Raw genomic sequence first — 18,725 nt, forward strand, 5'->3', positions numbered from 1 at the left:
TTGGCTGGCCAGCCCTGGATCCTGAAGTAGAGTCAGCTTCACTAGAAATACTTCAATGGAGGGGCACCTGGGTGGCTCAGTGGGTTAAGCCTCTGCCTTCGGCTCGGGTCATGATCCCAGGGTCCTGGGATCGAGCCCCACATCGGGCTCTCTGCTCAGCAGGGAGCCTGCTTCTCCCTTCCTATCTGCCTGCCTCTCTACCTACTTGTGATTTCTCTCTCTGTCAAATAAAAAATTAAATAATTAAAAAAATGGAAAATGGTCAAGAGATACAAACTTCAGTTATAACAAGTACAGGGCTGTAATATACAGTATGATGAGTGGAGTGAACAGTCCTATAACAATCCTATGTATAACAATCCTGTAACAACCCTATAGGATATACCAGGGCAGTTGTTAAGAGAGTAAATCCTAGGAGTATTCATCACTAGAAGAATTTTTTCCCCTTTATTCTTTCCTTATTTCCTTTCTTTTTACTGTGTCTGTATGAGGAAATGGATGTTAGCTGAACCTGTTATCATTTCACAGTATGTGTAGATCAAACCAGCATGATGTATGCCTTAAACGTACACAGTGATGTCATGTCAGTAAAACTAGAAACAAAACCAAAGTGTTCTTTCATAAAGACAATTGACATTTGCTCTGTCTTATGTATATGTAATTACTAGCATCTGTAAGAAAGTGCTAATGGTGCTAATGGTGCTAATGGTGTTATTCGGTAATAAAACCTAAATTTTTTGCCTGGTAAGAAAAAAACCAAAAACAAAAACAGAAAAATGGGAGAAGGGGAGGCAGGCCCATGGTCCCTCGGAGAACGCCCAGAGCTCTGTCAGCAGAAGGGCAGTGGGATGTGCTTGCAAAACAACACATCTGCCATCAGAACCCCACCCCCTAACCCCCTACCGCAGCACCCAGCAGATGGCCCTTCGCCAGGCAAGGGCTCTGCAGTGCCTTCTGCATGGAGTTGGTGGTATCGCAAGAGCCTTGAAGTGTTTTATGGTTGCCAAAGTAAGTTTCCCATTTCTTTCTTTCTCTTGTCTGAATCAGGAACTTCCTCCGGTGTTACATATTTACGTTTAATTTAATGTACTAACCTTGAAAAACTCGAATTCCTCTGTAAGGGCTAAAGATTCACATGTCGCCTCTAAGTTTTCCAACGATTTTACTAACTGGGTTTGCCGTGTCGCCAAATTCTGTTTTATTATTTGTTTCAAGAAATAACAAGTTCTACTCTGGGGTGGAAACTTTTTAAGTTGTGATTATATTTTTGGACTAGTAACATTGTAGCAGTTTCTGTCTAAAAGCATTCTTTGAATATACACCAAAATGTTGACAGTGTTTAATAGAGTGTGATAGGCAGTTTTTTTCTTCTTGTTTTCCATTTTTTCTACCATGAACATACTATTTATATTTCTGAAAAGCAATGCTATTTAAGACAGTCATTAATTTACCACATTTTTAAAAAAAAGATTTTATTTACTTATTTGACAGAGATCACAAGTAGGCAGAGAGGCAAGCGGGGGCGGGGCAGGGGAAGCAGGCTCCCCGAAGAGCAGAAAGCCTGATGCGGTCGATCCCAGGACCCTGAGATCATGACCTGAGAAAGCCTGATGCGGTCGATCCCAGGACCCTGAGATCATGACCTGAGCTGAAGGCAGAGACTTAACCCACTGAGCCACCCAGGCGCCCCAATTTACTACATTTTATGCATGCGTACCACGTGCTGTGCTAATTTCTAGGAACAGTGAGACAAGACGGAAAAGGTCACAGACTCATAGACCTTGTATTTCTGAGGATGAGAAAGATAACAAACTGGTATATAGGTAACTAAATAGAAAAATACAGATTTTAATTAATTCTACAAAGGGAAAGATGTGATAGGGAGTAAATAACAGAAGAAACCTAATTTAGGTTGGCTGATTGGGAAAGGCCCTCCTGATAAGGGAAGGGGAGAACCACACAGACAGCCAGAAGGATCATCCAAGACCTAGTAAGTGCAAAGGCCCAGGGGCAGAAAAGAGCATGATTTGTTCTCTGCAGCTGGCAGAAGGTCCGCTGTGTCAGTATTTCTTAGTTCATATAAATATTAGATTGAGTCCTATGAGATTGCTGCTTTTGTAGGGTCAAATGGTTGAAGAGCAATAGTTTTATATAGTTCCATCCATGCTGTGGTTGAGCAGTCCTGCCGTTGGCCTGCAAGTGACTGAAGCTCTCTGGGCTGCCCTTTCCTCCCCTGTAAGATGAGTTCGATTGATGGTTTTTCAGATGCCTTTCTGTCGCTGACATTTTATGATTTTAGTCTGGCCCACGAGGAGGTGAGACAGGTGAATTGCCTAAAGCAGAAAATCTAAGGAGGCTCTCGCCCTGCCCTTGCACAACCCTGAGTATGAGAGTCTCCTTCAGTTTTGCAGCCCAGGCTTAGCTCCTATCACTGACCCCGTCCCACCCCGACCTCCGGCCCAGTCCTGATTCGAACTCATTTCCTGGTTCCCGTGGAACAATGACTTTGCTGATGTATAATCTGAGTTCCCTCGCTGAAGTGTACAGATGCATTATCTAAACAAGCCAAGGCTTGTGGCGTCTGAGTCACATATTCTGCCCTTATGCTTAACTTATTTTTCGTATCTGTATTCTCTGTGTGTGAGTTAATTCACTGTGTAGGAAGGCAGTTAAGAAGGCAAGCTTACATATATCCACATTTAGCCGGGGGCATTCTTTCTCTGGTCTGCAGCAGGAAGCCTGGTACCAATGTGGCCATGTTTGATGTTGTTCTCCTTTAGATCAGTCCAGAGTGTTTGTGAAGGTGTTTACTGAAATCGACCGGATGCCCCAGCTGCTTGCCTACTACTACAAATGCCACAAGGTGAGGAGCTGGGGGTGCTTACTGTTGTGGAATGCTTCCATGCCGGGCTGCAGAGCTCCAATTTGCAAGCTCCAAGGAGGAGACACTTGCCTCTGTGCCCTCTGGCTTTTTTCTTCTGATTCGCCAGTAGGGGGCGTTCTCGGTCCAACCTGTGGATTCATTTGCGTGGCACTTGGAAAACGCAAGCCCTCCCTTTCGGCCTCTTGTAGGTTAATAGCTGAATTTCACTTACACACTGACAAGTTGTTTTAATTTTTTGCATTTTTGTCTTTCAAGGGAGAGTCGTGTCTTAGGCCTTATTATGCCCTCAGGAAGCCTGAAGAATTTTTTTTGTTTTCTAGAGTTGTTGACATGAGCTGAAAACCTGACCGCTTTCTGGGCTGACTGAATTCCTCCAGGTCCAGCGCTTGTGTGTTTTAAGCGGCGCTGTTGGCCATGGGGCTCAAGTGCACACTCGCTCACACCTTGAGGTCTTTTCCGGAGAGTGTAGCATGCCCGGTGGAAGGACCTTGGCAGGCTTTGGGGTGAAGTGAAAAGATCAGGGAGCACCCGGAGGGCAGCGGAGTCACACTCGAGTTGTTGATCAGAGCAGGCACCGAAGTCTTGTTTCCCTCACTTTGTTTGCAGTGCATGGTCATCAGGGGGCAGCTGCTCGCCCCGGGGAGTGGGCAGCTCGACGTGGCTTGCCTCACTGGGGTGGAGGGCGGCATATCCTGTTTCCTCAGCGAGGTCCCCTCTGTTCTGCCTCTGCAGGCGCAGCTCTTAGCGACCTGGCAAGAACTGTGCCAGAGTGACCTCCCCCTGGACCGGCAGCTCACAGGGTTCTATGATGCCTTGCTCGGGGCCTGGCACACGCAAATCCAGTGGGCAACGCAGGTAACCGCTCGCGTGGGTCCTAGGGGATGGGTGCCTGCCCCGGGAGTGGTGTCTCCCCACTTTAATTGCTGCTCAGAACATCTCCCTATTTGCTGCCCTCACCAAAGGAGTTAAAGATAAGCCTCGAAACCCAAGGCAGTAAAATCTTTACGTCTCCTTAAGACTCTTGTTATCGTGTTTCTCTGTATCTAAAATAGAATCTAATGTGACAGCGTTGCATGGTGTTCAGCCAGGGAGCCTGTGGAATTCCTGAAGGCCATTATCTCCTGATCTAGAGGCAGGAGGCCCTTGGTCAGGTGGTGTTTGACCGAACAAGATTGTTTTTATCTTAACTTCGGGTAAAATGTACCTGGCCTAGAGTTAGTTTCCCTTATTCACACAGTACACCCGGAGTTGGAGGAAGAGTGCAGTTTGAAAGGTGCCCTCTGACTTAGGGGACCGATGAGGCAGAGGAACTTCATTGCCAGTGGACACTGGCCGTCACTTATTTCCCCAGAGCCTCTCGGCATGGCATTTTCTGCCTTCCGGGGTATGAACCACTGTTCCTTTGTCTTGATGCCTGCAGGTGCCCCAGATCCTCTTTCCTTCTTTGAGGGCAGAAGAGGCTGTGACTCACTGGGCCTGTGTGGCTTGGTTTTTTGTCTGTTTGCTTTCAGAGTGAGTTGTGAGCTCGTCCTACAGTTTGCATCCATCCCCCATTGGAATGAGCTCAGCTGTAGCTGGAGAGAACCCCCCGGACAGGGTCGTGTCCCTCCCGCTGGTTAAAGCTCTCTGCTCCACCCCTGTTGCTTTCCCCTGGAGCCAGTCGAACTCAGTTAGGTCACAGCAACACAGAACCCAGCTTCCTGTACTCGTTCCTCGGCGTTTATGTGAATGTCACTTCTCAGTGACCCTGTCGATGCCCACTCATTTCCGGGCCCTTGCCTCTTCTGCTGTCTCTCATGTTGTGAGGATAAAACCAGTTCATGGCCGCATGTGCAAATGCCCTTCATCATCTCAGAAAAAGGATTTACACTTTTCAGACTTTTGTTCAGGCTTCATTCTAAATTTTGTAAGGTGTGAGTTTGTGTTGGTCTATACTTTTTGTCCGTGGCCCATTTCCTTTTCAGGAGGTAAGCATGATAAGAAGCCGTCATCTCCTGAAGCTCAGTACAGTGCAAAAGAATACGAAGGACACCGCAGTAAATGTGTCCCCTTCTGATTTACCCCCCAGTATTTTAATTTGAAAAACTTATGACATATGAAAGAGTTGAAAGGATTGTATAGTGAACGCCCATGTATCCACTTCGTGTACTCTGCAATGAATATTTCACTATGTTTCCTTCATTACAAACCTATCCATCTCTCCATGTATCTGTCCATTCATTAGTCTTATTTTTTTTATTGATTTTAAAGGAAGTTGTAAACATCATTTATTTCTATACATGCGTATTAGTAACTAGAGTTCAATATTTATTTCCCTTATTTTTTTGAGATAAAATCGTGAAATGTGATCTTAAGTATGCCAGTTGATTAATTTTTGACAAATTCTGTGTAGCCTAATCTCTGTTAAGATGTAGAGAACATTTATCATCACTCTAGAAATTTCTCTTACTCCTTCCTGGTCGGTCTTCATACCAGTACCCCTGAAGGCAACCACTGTTCTGGTATTTTCCCACTGTAAATTAGTGGCCTGTAACTAAATCTTCTGTAGATGGAATTGTATGGTATGTGTTCTCTCCGTAAGGCCTCTTTGATTCAGCATGTTTGTGAAATTTATTCCTATTGTGTGAATCAGTACTTTGTTCCTTTTTATTGCTAAATACTGTTTCGTGGCATGACTAGACCATAGTTTGTTTATTCATACTTATATTGAGGAACACTTGGGATGGTTTCAGTTTGGGGTTATTACAAATGAAGCTGCTAATGAGCCTTGTTCTCTAAGTCTTTTTGTGGATGCACATGTTCGTATCTCTTGGGTAAATACCTAGGAGTGGGATTGCTGGGTCATCAGGCGGGTGTATGTTTAGATTTATAAGAAACTGCCAGACATTTTCCCAAAGTGGTTGTACTTTTTATACTCCCACAACAAGGATGCGAGAGTCCTGATTGCCCCACATCTTTGCCAATGGTAGGTGATGTCAGTCTTTCTTAAGTTAGCCATTCTGGTGGGTGTGTTGTAGTATCTCAGTGTGGTTTTAATTTGTGTTTTCCTGATGACTAAGGCTGGTGAGCACCTTCTCAGTGTACTTATATCTTCCTTTGTGAGGTGTCTTCTGGCCATTACAGAAAATTGGTTTATGTGCCTTTTTCTTATTGAGTTATAGGAGTTCTTTCTATAGTTCAGGTAAAAGTCCTTTGCCAGGGACACCTGGGCGGCTCAGTGGGTTAAGCCGCTGCCTTTGGCTCGGGTCATGATGCCAGGGTCCTGGGATCGAGTCCCACATCAGGCTCCTTGCTTGGCAGGAGGCCTGCTTCTCTCTCCGCCTCTGGCTGCTTGTGTGATTTCGCACTCTCGCTCTCTCTCTTTCCCTCTGACAAATAAATAAATAAAATCTAAAAGTCCTTTGCCAGATCTGGTCTGTGGCTTAAACAGAGGTATTGATTTTGATGAGGCTTCGTTTATCCAGTTTTTTTTTTTTATTGTTTTGTAAGAAACCATCACAAACCCCCAGATTGCTGTGTTTTCTTCTAGAAGTTTATTTACTTTTTACAGTAACGTCTGTGGTCCGTCTTGAAATTGGTCTTGTTGTATAGTGTAAGGTCGGGTCAGATTGTTTTCAGGTGGGCTCTTGAGGTTGATTCTGAAGCCCTAGTTGATAAATTCCGTTTTATAGTCTGGGAACTTTGTGGTGGTTCTTTGACCCATGACCAGAGAATCCTTTCGCCACATCACTTCCGAGGACCAGGGGACACCTCTGAGTGTAAGCGACCCATTGTGTTTAATTGAAATGTGTACAAAAAAATGCCACTGAAGGTCAAGGATCTGCCTTCATAGCTTCAGCGGACCCACCGATTAGAGCTCCTTAGAACAGAGCGACTTAGTTTAATTCTTCCCCTGCCCCAGGTCGTTGGAGTAGGAGACAAGAGTGAAGGAGATCCTCACCGCGCAGTCCCTCTTCACCAGACGTGGTGAGGAGTCAGGATACCTTTTTCTAGACAAGGTCCATTTTCCTTTCTTCCTTGGGTCCCTTTTTTTTGCAGCAAAAGGTTTCTTCTACCAGATGCGGACGTTGGGCTGAGCGGTATCTGAAGCTCTTGATGCTTCTCTGACATTTGCCTGTTCGGTGACAGTGAAGGGACCACGTTGGCTGGAGATAGGAGGGTTCGTGTTGGTGCAGCTGTGTGTGTGGGCAGCGGAGCCACACGGCAGATGAACTGTGGAGCCAAGGCAGGAGCGTGGCTTTCTCAAGAAGGTAGTGTGAGTCTCGAGCCACAGACTGAGTGATGACGTTGCCGTTTTAAGGATGATTTTGGTGTCAGAACATCACCTGTGTAGTTTCCCTGCCCAAAAGGCTTAACCCTGAATGCTGTCATGAGGAAACATGCAGAAGAATTCAAATGCAAGACCATTTCGTGAAACAGTTGTCTTGGATTCTTCAAAAATGTCAGTGTGGTGAAAGGAAAAAAAAAAAGTTGGGGCGCCTGGGTGGCTTAGTTGTTAAGTGTCTGCCTTCAGCTCAGGTCATGATCCCAGGGTCCTGGGATCGAGCCCCACATTGGGCTGCTTGCTCAGCAGGAAGCCTGCTTCTCCCTCGCTCACTCCCCTTGCTTATGTTCCCTCTCTCGCTGTGCCTCTCTCTCTGACAAATAGATAAGTAAAATCTTAAAAAAAAAAAAAGTTGAGTTGATTTTAGATTAAAGGAGACAAAAAAGAATGATAACTAAATGTAACTGCATGATCCTTGATTGGATTCTGCATGATGACAAAAAAGCCATATAGGGATAGTTGGGGAAATTTGAACTTGGACCGTAAAGGTATTATTTCAAGATTAAGTTTGATGACTTGTAGTGTTGTGTAAGAGGATGCCCCCATTTTGTTGCTGCTGTTGTTTTTAAAGAATTTATTTTTGAGTAATCTATACACCCAACATGGGGCTCGAACCTATAGCCCCAGGATCAAGAGTCACGTGCTCCATTGACTGAGCCAACCAGTTGCCCCAGGATGGCCCTGTTTTTAGGAGGTACATGCTGAGGTGCCTGCATTAGACCTGTGTTAGAGAGAGAAATAAAGCAGTTGTGGCAGGATGTTAATGACTGATGAATCTTGCAATTTTAAATATTTAAAATGTAAATAAGTCTTAAAAATAACATGTAAAAAATAATGAATTTGGAGGTAGCGTAGGCAGTGATCTGATGAAGAAAAGTTGGAGACAAGGCAGGAACTTTGTCTGGCCTTGCATGAAAGAAACGTAGTAAAAGGCATCCAGTTCAAGAGGAGTGGACAGTTGTTAAGGCCTAGTAACTGATAATGGAAAAGTCTGAGGGGAGATTTTCATTGTGTTGGAAGGGAGATGTTACTGTCAGAAATACACAAGTTGAGGGAAGCAGGTCTGGGAAGGTCACGGGGACAGTAATGAATTCTAGTTTGGGGCACTTAAGTGCCAAGAAGGAGTGGCCCGCCTCAACTGTGTTGTACAGGAGACGGGTGAAGTCTGTTGCTCAAGGAATACAAATTGGGGAGGTTCCCATAGTTTGGTCATTTCGTTCCTTGTTGGCTTGTTTGGTTCTTTCCTCTGTTTCTTCCTCTCAGACGCCAGCAGGGATGTTTCTCAAACTAAACAGGTGTTCACTGAAGCTTTGTGAGTTCTCTATTATTATAGTAATCTAAAAAAAAAAAAGTAGTTTGGATTATGTACATGATCGCCATAGGACCAGTGGCTGTTGTGTGATTGAGTGGGTGCATTCGTGGTGATATCTGCTTTGGTGTCCCTGTTCTCTTGGGGACAGACTCAGTACTTATGTGATGTATGCACTGGTGCCAAGTGCATTCTGTTTAATGCTGTAACCAACTTGATGTTTCCTTAGTAGCTGGTAGTTTGCCTAGAGATGGAAGCAGTACGGGAATCCTCACACACCACGGAGCAGTAGAGGCAGCTGGGAGCTCAGAGGAAGCTGTGCCGTCAGGTCAAATTAATGACGAAAAGATTTAGTTGCAGGGTATCATCTTCATCTGTCCTGTTATTTTGAGTTTTACTGGTTTTAAATTTGAAATGACTTTTGTGTGTGTGTGGTGAAACGTATCTAACATGAAATTTACCATTTTCAAGTGTACAGTTAAGCAGCATTGAGTATATTCACAGTGTTGATTAACTATTACCACTGTTTCCAGAACTTTTTAATCATCCCAACCTGTGTGCCCGTTGAGCAGTAAATCCCCAAGCCCTTCTCCCCCATGGCCTGGTGTCCTCTGTTCTACTGTCTCTACTTTCCTATTCTAGAATTGTACAGTACCCTTCCTCTGTGTCTGGCTTATTACACTTAACATAATATTTTCAAGGATTATCCGTGTTGTGGCAGATATTGGAATTTTCCGTTCCTTTTCTGTGGCTGAATAATATTTCATTATGTGTATCTGCCACGTTCTGTTGATCCATTCACGTGTTGATAAACAGTTGGATAGTGATCCACCTTCTGGCTATCGTGAATCATGCTGATGTGAACATGGGACTTGTTTGGGTCCCTGTTTCAGTTCTTCGGGCTGTACAGCTAGAATTGGAAGTGCCAGATCACATCATTTTTAACCTTTTGAGGAACCGCCAGACTGTCTTCCACAGTAGTTGTACCACTTTACCCTCCCACCAGCAAATGTATGAAGGTGCCAGTTTCTCCACATCTACTCTAACACTTGTTATTTTCTTTTCCTTTTGTTTATTAAATATTTTATTTATTTGAGAGACAGAGTGTGCGAGCACGTGTAGAGGGTGAGGGACAGATAGAGAGGGAGAAGCAGACTCCCTGCTGAGTGGGAAGCCTGATGTGGGGCTCAGTCCCCGGACCCTGAGGTCATGGCCTGAGCTGAAAGCAGACACTTAACCGACTGAGCCACCTGGGCGCCCCTTCTTTCTTTTTTTTAAATAATAGCCATTCTAGTGGATGTGAAGTGGCTTTGATTCATATTTTCCTAACAACTATTGACGTTGAGCACCATTTCATTTGTTTATCAGCCATTTTTATCATCTTCTTTGGAGAAACATGTTAAAGTCCTTGCCCAGTTTTGAGTTGGGTTTTTGGTTTTATGTTTTGAGTTTGATCTGTATTCGGACTGTTAATCCCTTATTAGATATATGATCTTAAGTATTTCTTCCCATCCCATGAGTTGTCTTTTTAGTCTGTTTGCAGTGTTCCTTCATGTACAATTTTTAATTGTGATGTAGCCCAATTTATCTGTTTTTCTGTTGTTGTCACCTCTGCTTTTGGTGTCACGCTTGGGAATTATTGCCACATCCAAGGTCGTGAGGATTTTCCCTAGTGTTTTTTTCTTTTTTTAAGATTTATTTATTTATTTTAGAGAGAGAGGAAACAAACAGGGGAGGGACAGAGGGAGAGGGAGAGAATCCCGCAGAGTCTCCACTGAGCGCAGAGCCCAATGCGGCGTCAGTCTCACAACCCTGAAATAATGACCTGAGCCAAATCCAAGAGTAGGTACTTAACTGACTGAACCACCCAGGTATCCAAACAAATGTTTTTTCTAAGATTTTTATACTTTACTCTTAATGTTTGGATCTGATTAATTTTGAGTTAATTTTTTGTAATGGTGCAAAGTAAGGTTCCAGTGTGTTTCTTTTGCATGTGCATATACAGTTTTCAGAGCACCATTTGTTGGAAAGTCTGTCCTTTGCCCATTGAATGGTTTTGGTACTTTTGTTGAAAATTATTCGACCCTGTATTGATGGGTTATTTCTAGGCTCTCTATCCCATTGGACTATGGGTCTGTCCTTATACCCATGCCACACTGTTTTGATTAGTGTACCTTTGTAGTAAGTTTTGAGATCTGGAAGTGAGAGTTTGCCAATCTCATTCTTCTTTTTCTTTTCTCTCTCTCCTTTTTTTTAAAAAAAGGTTTTATTTATTTATTCGGCAGACAGATCACAAGTAGGCAGAGAGGCAGGCAGAGAGAGGGGGAAGCAGGCTCCCTGCTGAGCAGAGAGCCTGATGCAGGGCTCGATCCCAGGACCCTGGGATCATGACCTGAGCTGAAGGCAGACGCTTAACCGACTGAGCCACCCAGGTGCTCCAGCAGTATTAAGTCTTCCAGTCCATGAACACAGGATGGTCTTGCCACTTATTTGTGTTTTCTTTAATTTCTTCAGCAGTTTTTCATTGTTTTCAGGAAACAGGTCTTTTAGCTCCTTGGTTATGTTTATTCCTAAGCATTTTATTCTTTTTGATGCTGTTATAAATGGTATTGTTTTCTTAATTTCCTTTTTGGGTTGTTGATTGCTGGTGTATAGAAACACAATTGATTTTTGTTTGTTGATATTATACCCTGTAGCTTTGCTGAATTTATTAATGCTAACAGTTTGTGTGTGTGAATTCTTTAGGGTTTTCTATATATAAGATCATATAGTTTATGAACAGAGATAATTTTTTTCTTCCTTTACAATTTAGATGCCTGTTATCTCTTTTTCTTGTTGCACTGTTCCCACTAGAACTTCCAATACTGTGTTAAATAAAATAGCATACTTATCTTATTCCTGGCCTTAGGGGAAAAGCTTTCAGCCTTTCACTGTAGAGTATGAGCTCTTTTTCTTGTGTGACCTTTATCATGTTGAGGAAGTTCTTTTCTAGTCCTAGTTCATTGAGTTTTTTGGTTGTTTATTGTTTGTTTATCTTAATTTTTTTAACATAAAGTGTGTTGAATTTTATTAGATGCTTTTTTCTGCATTAACTGAGATGGTCCTGTGTTTTCTTCCCTTCATTTTGTTAATGTAGTCTATTATATTGATTAATTTTTATATATTGAGCCACTCTTCATTTTGGAGATCCATTCCACTTAGTTATGGTATCTAATCTTTTTAATATGGTTGCTGAATTTAGTTTGTTATCATTTTGTTGGATATTGTTGATTGTGTATAAGGGAAATGGTCTGTAATTTTCTTCTAGTATTTGGTTGGCTGTGGTATCAGGTTAATGCTGGCTTCATAGAATGAGTTAGAAAGTGTTTTGTATTAGTTTGCCAGGACTGCCATAACTAAATTATCACAGACTGGATGGTTTAAGAATAGAAATTTATTTTCTTATGGTTCCGGGGACTAGAAGTCCAAGATCAAGTTATTGGCAGGGTTGATTTCTTCTGAGACCTCTCTCTGCTTGCTGGTAGCAGTCCTCTACTTATGTTTTCTTTCTGTGGGTGTCTTTGTCCTGATCTTTTCTTGTTATAAAGATACCAGTCGGATTGGATAAGGGCCCACCCAGATGACCCATTTTACCTTAATTGCCTCTTTAAAGCTCCTCGGTCCAAAGATAGTCACATTCTGGGATACTGGGGATTTGGACTTTAACATATAAATTTTGGGGCAACACAGTTTTTAATTACTGATTCTGCTTCCTTCCTAGTTAGTTATAGGACTATTCAGATTTTCTGTTTCTTCTTCAGTCAGTTTTGGCAAATTGTGTTTCTAGGAATTTGTCTGTTTCATGTAAGTTATCTAATTTGTTGGCATATAATTGTTCATCATATTCTCTTATAATCCCTTTTATTTCTGTAAAATTGTAATAAATGTACCCACCTTCATATCTGATTTTAGTAATTGAAAGCTTCTTTCTCTTTGTCAGTCTAGATACCAGGTTTGTCAGTTTCGTTGGTCTTTTCAAAGAACCTACTAGTTTTGTTGATTTTTTTTTTTTTAAGATTTTATTTATTTGACAGAGAGAGAGATCAGAAGTAGGCAGAGAGAGAGAGAGAGAGGAGGAAGCAGGTTCTCTGCTGAGCAGAGAGCCCGATGCGGGACTCGATCCCAGGACCCTGAGATCATGAGCTGAGTGAAAGGCAAGCGCTTAACCCACGGAGCCACCCAAGTGCCCTAGTTTTATTGATTTTTAAAATTAATTTTCTATTCTTTATTTCATTTACCTCTGCTCTAATTATTATTTCCTTCCTTCTGCTAACTTTGGGTTTAATTTCTTATTTTTCTTTTTCCTTAATGTGTACAGTTAGGCTATTGATTTGAGATATTTCTTCCTTTTTAATGTATGTATTTAAAGCTATGAATTTCCCTCTTAGTGTTGCTTTTGCTGTGTCCGTAACTTTGGAGAAGTTGTGTTTTCATTTTCCTTCCTCTCAGGGTATTTCTCCTAAAAATTTGAGTTTATTGATCTTACAGTTTTTAAGCTTACACCTTTTTTGGCCTTAGAGTTACCTAGGAATGGTGTTATATCTTGTTTTCATGTTTGTGCGTATTTAAGTTATATTATGATAAAACAGCATTTTTATGATAAAAAAGCATCATGGACAGGGGTGTCCATCAGAACCCCTCTATAAATGTACTGTGTACATTCTTCCACTTTTGCCCACGAGAGATCAATATTATATGAAACAGAAAAAGAAAAGACTCTTAGTGAATAAATAAATCTGTAATCTTAAAGGCCCTGCACACACTCTTCCTGGTGGTCCTTAGAATAAAAGATAAATCCATGTTTACCAAAGATCTGTGTCAAGGGGAGAGGTGGCTATGGGCTGCTCTGCAAATCTGGCTAGATCCAGCCCTGGCTCAGTGAATTGCTCTTCTTTAATTCCATTTTGTTCCCCACCTCCCACATATTCCCAGTTTCTGCACTGTCATCCACACAGTCCTTGCTGGCCAGTTTTGGGTGGCCATCTAAATACTCTGCGTGACAGATGGGGAAAGAGGCACTTGGGGCCAGTGATAGACATGAAGTAGCCAGTTGTTCTGGACAGGTTGCAAGTTCTGCCAGTTACTTGGCCTTCTGAGCTTGCTCAAATTTGGGATAAGGATCGGTTGGGGCTTAAAGCTCTTGACCAGGTCACTTTTCAGCTGTTGGAGGGATTCCAATCCTGAGAGCAGCCCAGGAGACTGCTTCTTGAACAGGTGTGCTCCTCTTTGGCCCTGTGTGCTAACACCGGTACCTCTGTCCCGCTGCAGGTTTTCAAGAACCCCCACGAGGTGGTGACCGTGCTGCTGATTCAGACTCTGGGGGCCTTGCTGCCCACTCTGCCTGACTGCCTCAGCTCCAGCCTGGAGAGGGCAGGGCCTGAGCTGGAGCTTCTCAAGCTGCTGGAGTTCTATGACGCCACCGCCCACTTTGCCAAGGGATTGGAGATGGCGCAGCTCCCCCACCCACGTAAACATTCCTTCTGGCTTGTCTTCACTTGCTCTTTTTGAAGCTTCTGGGGCCTGGGTTTTCCTGTCTTTTCGATGACTGATCTTGCAGAATTGGAAGGGATCCTTGTTTTCCTTCTCAGCAGATACAGAAGCCGCTTCCATGAAAGCATGGCCATTGTGGAAATGGTTGTTGCCTGTTAACCAAGCCCAGTGCTACCTAGGGGATTTGCATGCTCTGGAGATGTGATGGGTACATCGGCAGGGACTTAGAATATAAATGAGGTAGCTGGACATCAGTGGCCTTGAATTGGCTATATTGGGAGGGCGGAGTCCTCTTCCCTTTGAGGCATCATAAAACCTCAGACAACTCAACCTAAAAAGTAAGTTAAGAGAACAGATAGGTTAGAGGAGCTTTTTGATGGGGCACCAGCAAGTTCTTAAGGACAGAGAGGCTGTGTCAGGACTAAGGGTGGTAAAGGGGGAACTGGGCATTTCTCCAGCTGTATCTGGGAACAAAGCTCTCCTGATTCCCATTTGGGAACACAGCAGTGGTATGTTACCTGTGTCCCTTGTAAGTTAAAAGCATCATAAACTTTTAAGTAGCACAGATCTCATGACACATGCTGCTGTCAAATCAGGAAATCGCTTCAGGAAGCTTTGTTCTGCCATTTGGCTGCTGTGTGTCACTACCTTGGTTTATTTAATAGTTATTCTCTTTAATTACATTTGCGTATAATTACTTTGTACATTCCAGGGAGTGTGTTTATTGTTCGAGTTCCGGATGATTCATAGGTGTTTTGGCTCACTCACTCGGCAGGTCTCGGTTGTGGGAGAGGCTGGGGGGATGTGGATAGCTTCCAGGGGACCGGGATGCGGTGTCCAAGTGGCTAGAGCATAGAGCACGTGCTGCCTTCTAGGGCCCAGTAGAATGAAGGTAGGGCAAAGGGCAGAAGGGCTGGTCGCCTTCCTCCCACTGGTGAAGGATGTCCTTGAAGAAGAGAGGACCACCCTCCAAAGAATCAGATGTGGAAGTGCTTTGTTAGCCAGCCACAGAAATTTCGATTTTTAAGGATTCCTATTGAGGTTTTCAAACAAGTATTTCTTTAAATCTAAAAATACTTCAGAAACACACAAAAATAAAAATATAGAAGAACAAAAATGATTCACTACACAAAAATAAAAATACAGAAGAATAAAAATGATTCACTACACAAAAATAAAAATACAGAAGCATAGAAATGATTCATCACCTCAGCACTCAGAGCCTCTGGCAGCCTTCTGTTATATTTTCTCCCAGTAATTCAAATATAAATACACATTTTCCACAAATGGAAAATATATACATATGTAACCACTGTTAAAAATTTGGTGTATCTCCCCAAAATATCCTTATATAGTAAGGATTTTTTTCCCGTTATCAAGTATGTTGCAGAAATATTTTCAAACTTTATATTTTGCCTTTAACATTGTTTCTGTTTTAGTAATTAATGCATGTACATGGCATAATTAGAAATATATGAAAGATTTTGCAATAGAAATATGAAATTTTTAAGATAATTTATTTTATAATTAATAAATAACAGGCATTCATTATTTAAAAAAAACAGAAAAGACAAAGAAGGAAGGTCATTCTCCATCTCCCATCTAGAAACAATATTTTGTGTCATATACATGTGCAGATTCTGTATGAATGACAGTGTCTTTGTATCCTTAACTACTTTTTTAAAAGATTTTATTTATTTATTTGATACAGAGCGAGAGCAAGAGAGCATGCTTTGGTGCGGGGGAGGTTGGTGGGCAGAGGGAAAGGGAGAAACAGACTCACTGCTGAGCAGGGAGCCTCACCTGGGGCGTGATTCCAGGACCCAGGATCATGACCTGAGCCTAAGGCAGACGCTTAACTGACTAAGCCATCCAGCTGTGCTTTAAATTAAAAAAAAAAAAAAAAAATTTTTTTTTTAAGGATTTTATTTACTGGGGCACCTGGGTGTCCGTTAAGTATCAGATCCTTGATTTCAATCCTTGATCCATGATCAGTCTCTGCTCAGTGGGGAGTCTGCTTGTCCCTCCCCTCTGCTCCTCCCGCCTCTCTCCCTCTTCCTCTTTCTCTCTCTAAAAGAAATAAATAAAATCTTTAAAAAAATATTTCATTTATTTGAGAGAAAGCAGGAGCAGGGGAAGGGGCAGAGGGAGAAGCAGGTTCCCCGCTGAGCAGGGAGCGCAACGCGGGACTCGATCCCATAACCTGAGCTGAAGGTAGACACTTAACTGAGTCACTTAGGTGCCGCTCCTTAACTATGTTTTCAGTGGAGTATTTTGTTACTGTATTAACCCCTTCAAATTTAATATTTACTCTATAATGTCACCTAATATATGAATTTTTCCATTTGTTCCACTAAAGTTGTTCTTCTTTTTTTCCCACAGAAGTCTTTATAGCTGCTTCCCCACTTCTGCCTCCCATTAAGATCAGTTGATGCACATTGTATCTGGTTGTCTTGTCTCTTTAATCTCTTAATCTGAAACAGTCATCTCATCTTTCTTTTGTCTTTCAAGACACTGACCTCTTTGAAGAATACAGGGTAGTTTTCTAGTGGAATGTCCCATATTCTGGAACTGTCTGATTGATTCCTCATGATTAAATTTAGATGAAATATTTTGGCAAGGATGCTGCATTCATGATGGGGTGTGTTTCCTGTGGCACCACGTCAGGAGACACATAATGTCCAATCATTGGTGATGGTTGGATTAATCACTTAGTAGATGTATCCACTAGATCTCTCCATTATAAAGGTACTTCTTCCTTTTCGTAACTCATAAGTAATCCTTAGGGTGCCGGGATGCTTCAGTCAGTTAAGTGTCTCCTTCAGCTCAGGTCATGCAGGGTCCTGGGATTGAGCCCCACATCTGGTTCCTTATTCAGCGGGAGTCTCCTCCTCCCTCTGCTTCTCACCGCTTGTGCTCTCTCTCACTCTCCATCTGTCTCTCAAATAAATAAATAAAATCTTAAAAAAAATTAAGTAATCCACGGAGTGGTGCCTTGAGCCCATAGAAATATACTAATCCTCAAAAAATATTTACCCAGTGACTTTAGCCTCCATCTATAATCCTTGCCTGAATAAACTTTTACACTGCTGATTATAAAATGATGGTTTCCTAATTCTCTGCTTCCTTCTACATCTGTTTGTGGCCTTTTATAAAGAGGAGATTTCCCTTTCTTTCCTCACTTTTTAAAAAAGTTTTATTTATTTACGTAATCTCTACACCCCATGTGGTGCTCGAACTCACAACCCTGAGGTCAAGAGTCTCATGGTTCTCTGGCTGAGCCAGCCTGATGTCCCCTTTCCTCACTTTCATATCACTGAATTCCTGGATTCTTTTTTTACTCATTGTGTTATGATTTGTTATTGCCACTATTTGTTTTGATGCTTGAATTATTTCCACTTTGGTCAGTGGTTGCCCCTTCGGGCTGCCTCCTGGATCTTTTTGATGTGTCCCCATCAATCTTTAAGTGCATTCTTGCTCTTTGGCACAAACTGTTCCAGGAACACATACCTTCCCTGCCTCAGACCTGTGTTTTCCCAAGGAGCCTGGTTTCTTCTAGTGGTAAATGGTATTTAGAACAAGGTCTGGACACCGAGGGTACTCATTGTTACTGGGCTTCTAGGCCCTTTTGTTGCTGGGCTTCTAGGCCCAGAGCTAGGAAATGCATGTTTCTAGTTTGTTCCAAAGCATTGGAACAGTGGATTGTTCTAGATTGTTCCAAAGCAGATCCACCACCACAGGTTCGTAGCTTCTGTCTTCCCAGTTGCATCTCTGGTTCCCAACTTGTGTGTGTGTTTTGTATATGTAGATGTCCAATTATTTTTCATGACTGCTTTATAGATAGATCACAACGTGTTTAATTTATTCTATTCAACTACAAATGGACGAGTACTGGAATGCTAGATGCTGAGGTTGCTGTGCTGAGCAAAACCAGACCGTTCCTGCTGTCACCCATCATCTATTCCGGTGGGAGATAACCTAATGATCATAGTAATGGGTGTATAATTACAAAATGAGATGAGTACTTTGAAGAAAAACACAGTGGTTCTAGGAGCATATGTGAGCCAACAAAGCTGATCGAGCCTGGTGACTTGAGCTGAGTGAGTCCTGGAAGAAAAACGGGGAGGTGACCAGATGCCGGAGGATAAGAGAGAACAAGATCCTTCCAGACAGAAGCATCGGCACATGACCGGAAGGGAGCCCGGTGTGTCCGAGGAGCTAAGAGAAGGCTGGGGGCCAGAGGGATGGTGAAGGAGGAAAGGCTGGGGCAGTTAAAAATAAAAAGTGCTGGCTTTCATGGAGTATTCCCACAGGCTAGACACAGATTTTATGTAATCCCCACTAAGGCCTTATAAGATAGATGCCATTATTAATCTTAATTTATAGTTGAGGAAACAGGCCTCCAGAGTTCTGCCTTTATACGCAGTCACATAAGTAAGAGGCAGGGGAGCCTGGACAGAAGAGCCTTCACTCACCACTGCCTGCCTCGTTCACCTCCTGAGGTCAGCCCGCGTGGGTCCTTGCAGGCCAGAGAAAAGATTTTGGGTTCCAACTGAGGCACTCAGAGGCTGATTAGGGACATGTCAGAAAGATTTCAGGAGGCAGCCTGAAGGGGCCACCGTTGACCAAATTCGAAACAATTTGAGCATCAAAGTGGATAATGACAATAGTGGATCATA

At 42.7% G+C, this 18,725-nt stretch overlaps 1 protein-coding gene across 1 annotated transcript in view; it reads left to right on the plus strand.

Moving 5' to 3' along the window:
• The window catches only part of COG7 (component of oligomeric golgi complex 7), an 80,723-nt gene that overhangs the window by 22,090 nt on the left and 39,908 nt on the right, over window positions 1–18,725 (plus strand). The window contains exons 5-7 of the mRNA XM_080831674.1: window positions 2,781–2,863; window positions 3,617–3,739; window positions 13,825–14,023. Of these exons, the coding sequence (XP_080687800.1) occupies window positions 2,781–2,863; window positions 3,617–3,739; window positions 13,825–14,023 (405 nt within the window). The remainder of the gene's footprint in view (window positions 1–2,780; window positions 2,864–3,616; window positions 3,740–13,824; window positions 14,024–18,725) is intronic.

The sequence above is a fragment of the Martes martes genome (assembly GCF_963455335.1).
Source record: "Martes martes genome assembly, contig: SUPER_18_unloc_1, whole genome shotgun sequence".
Taxonomy (NCBI): Eukaryota; Metazoa; Chordata; class Mammalia; order Carnivora; family Mustelidae; genus Martes; species Martes martes.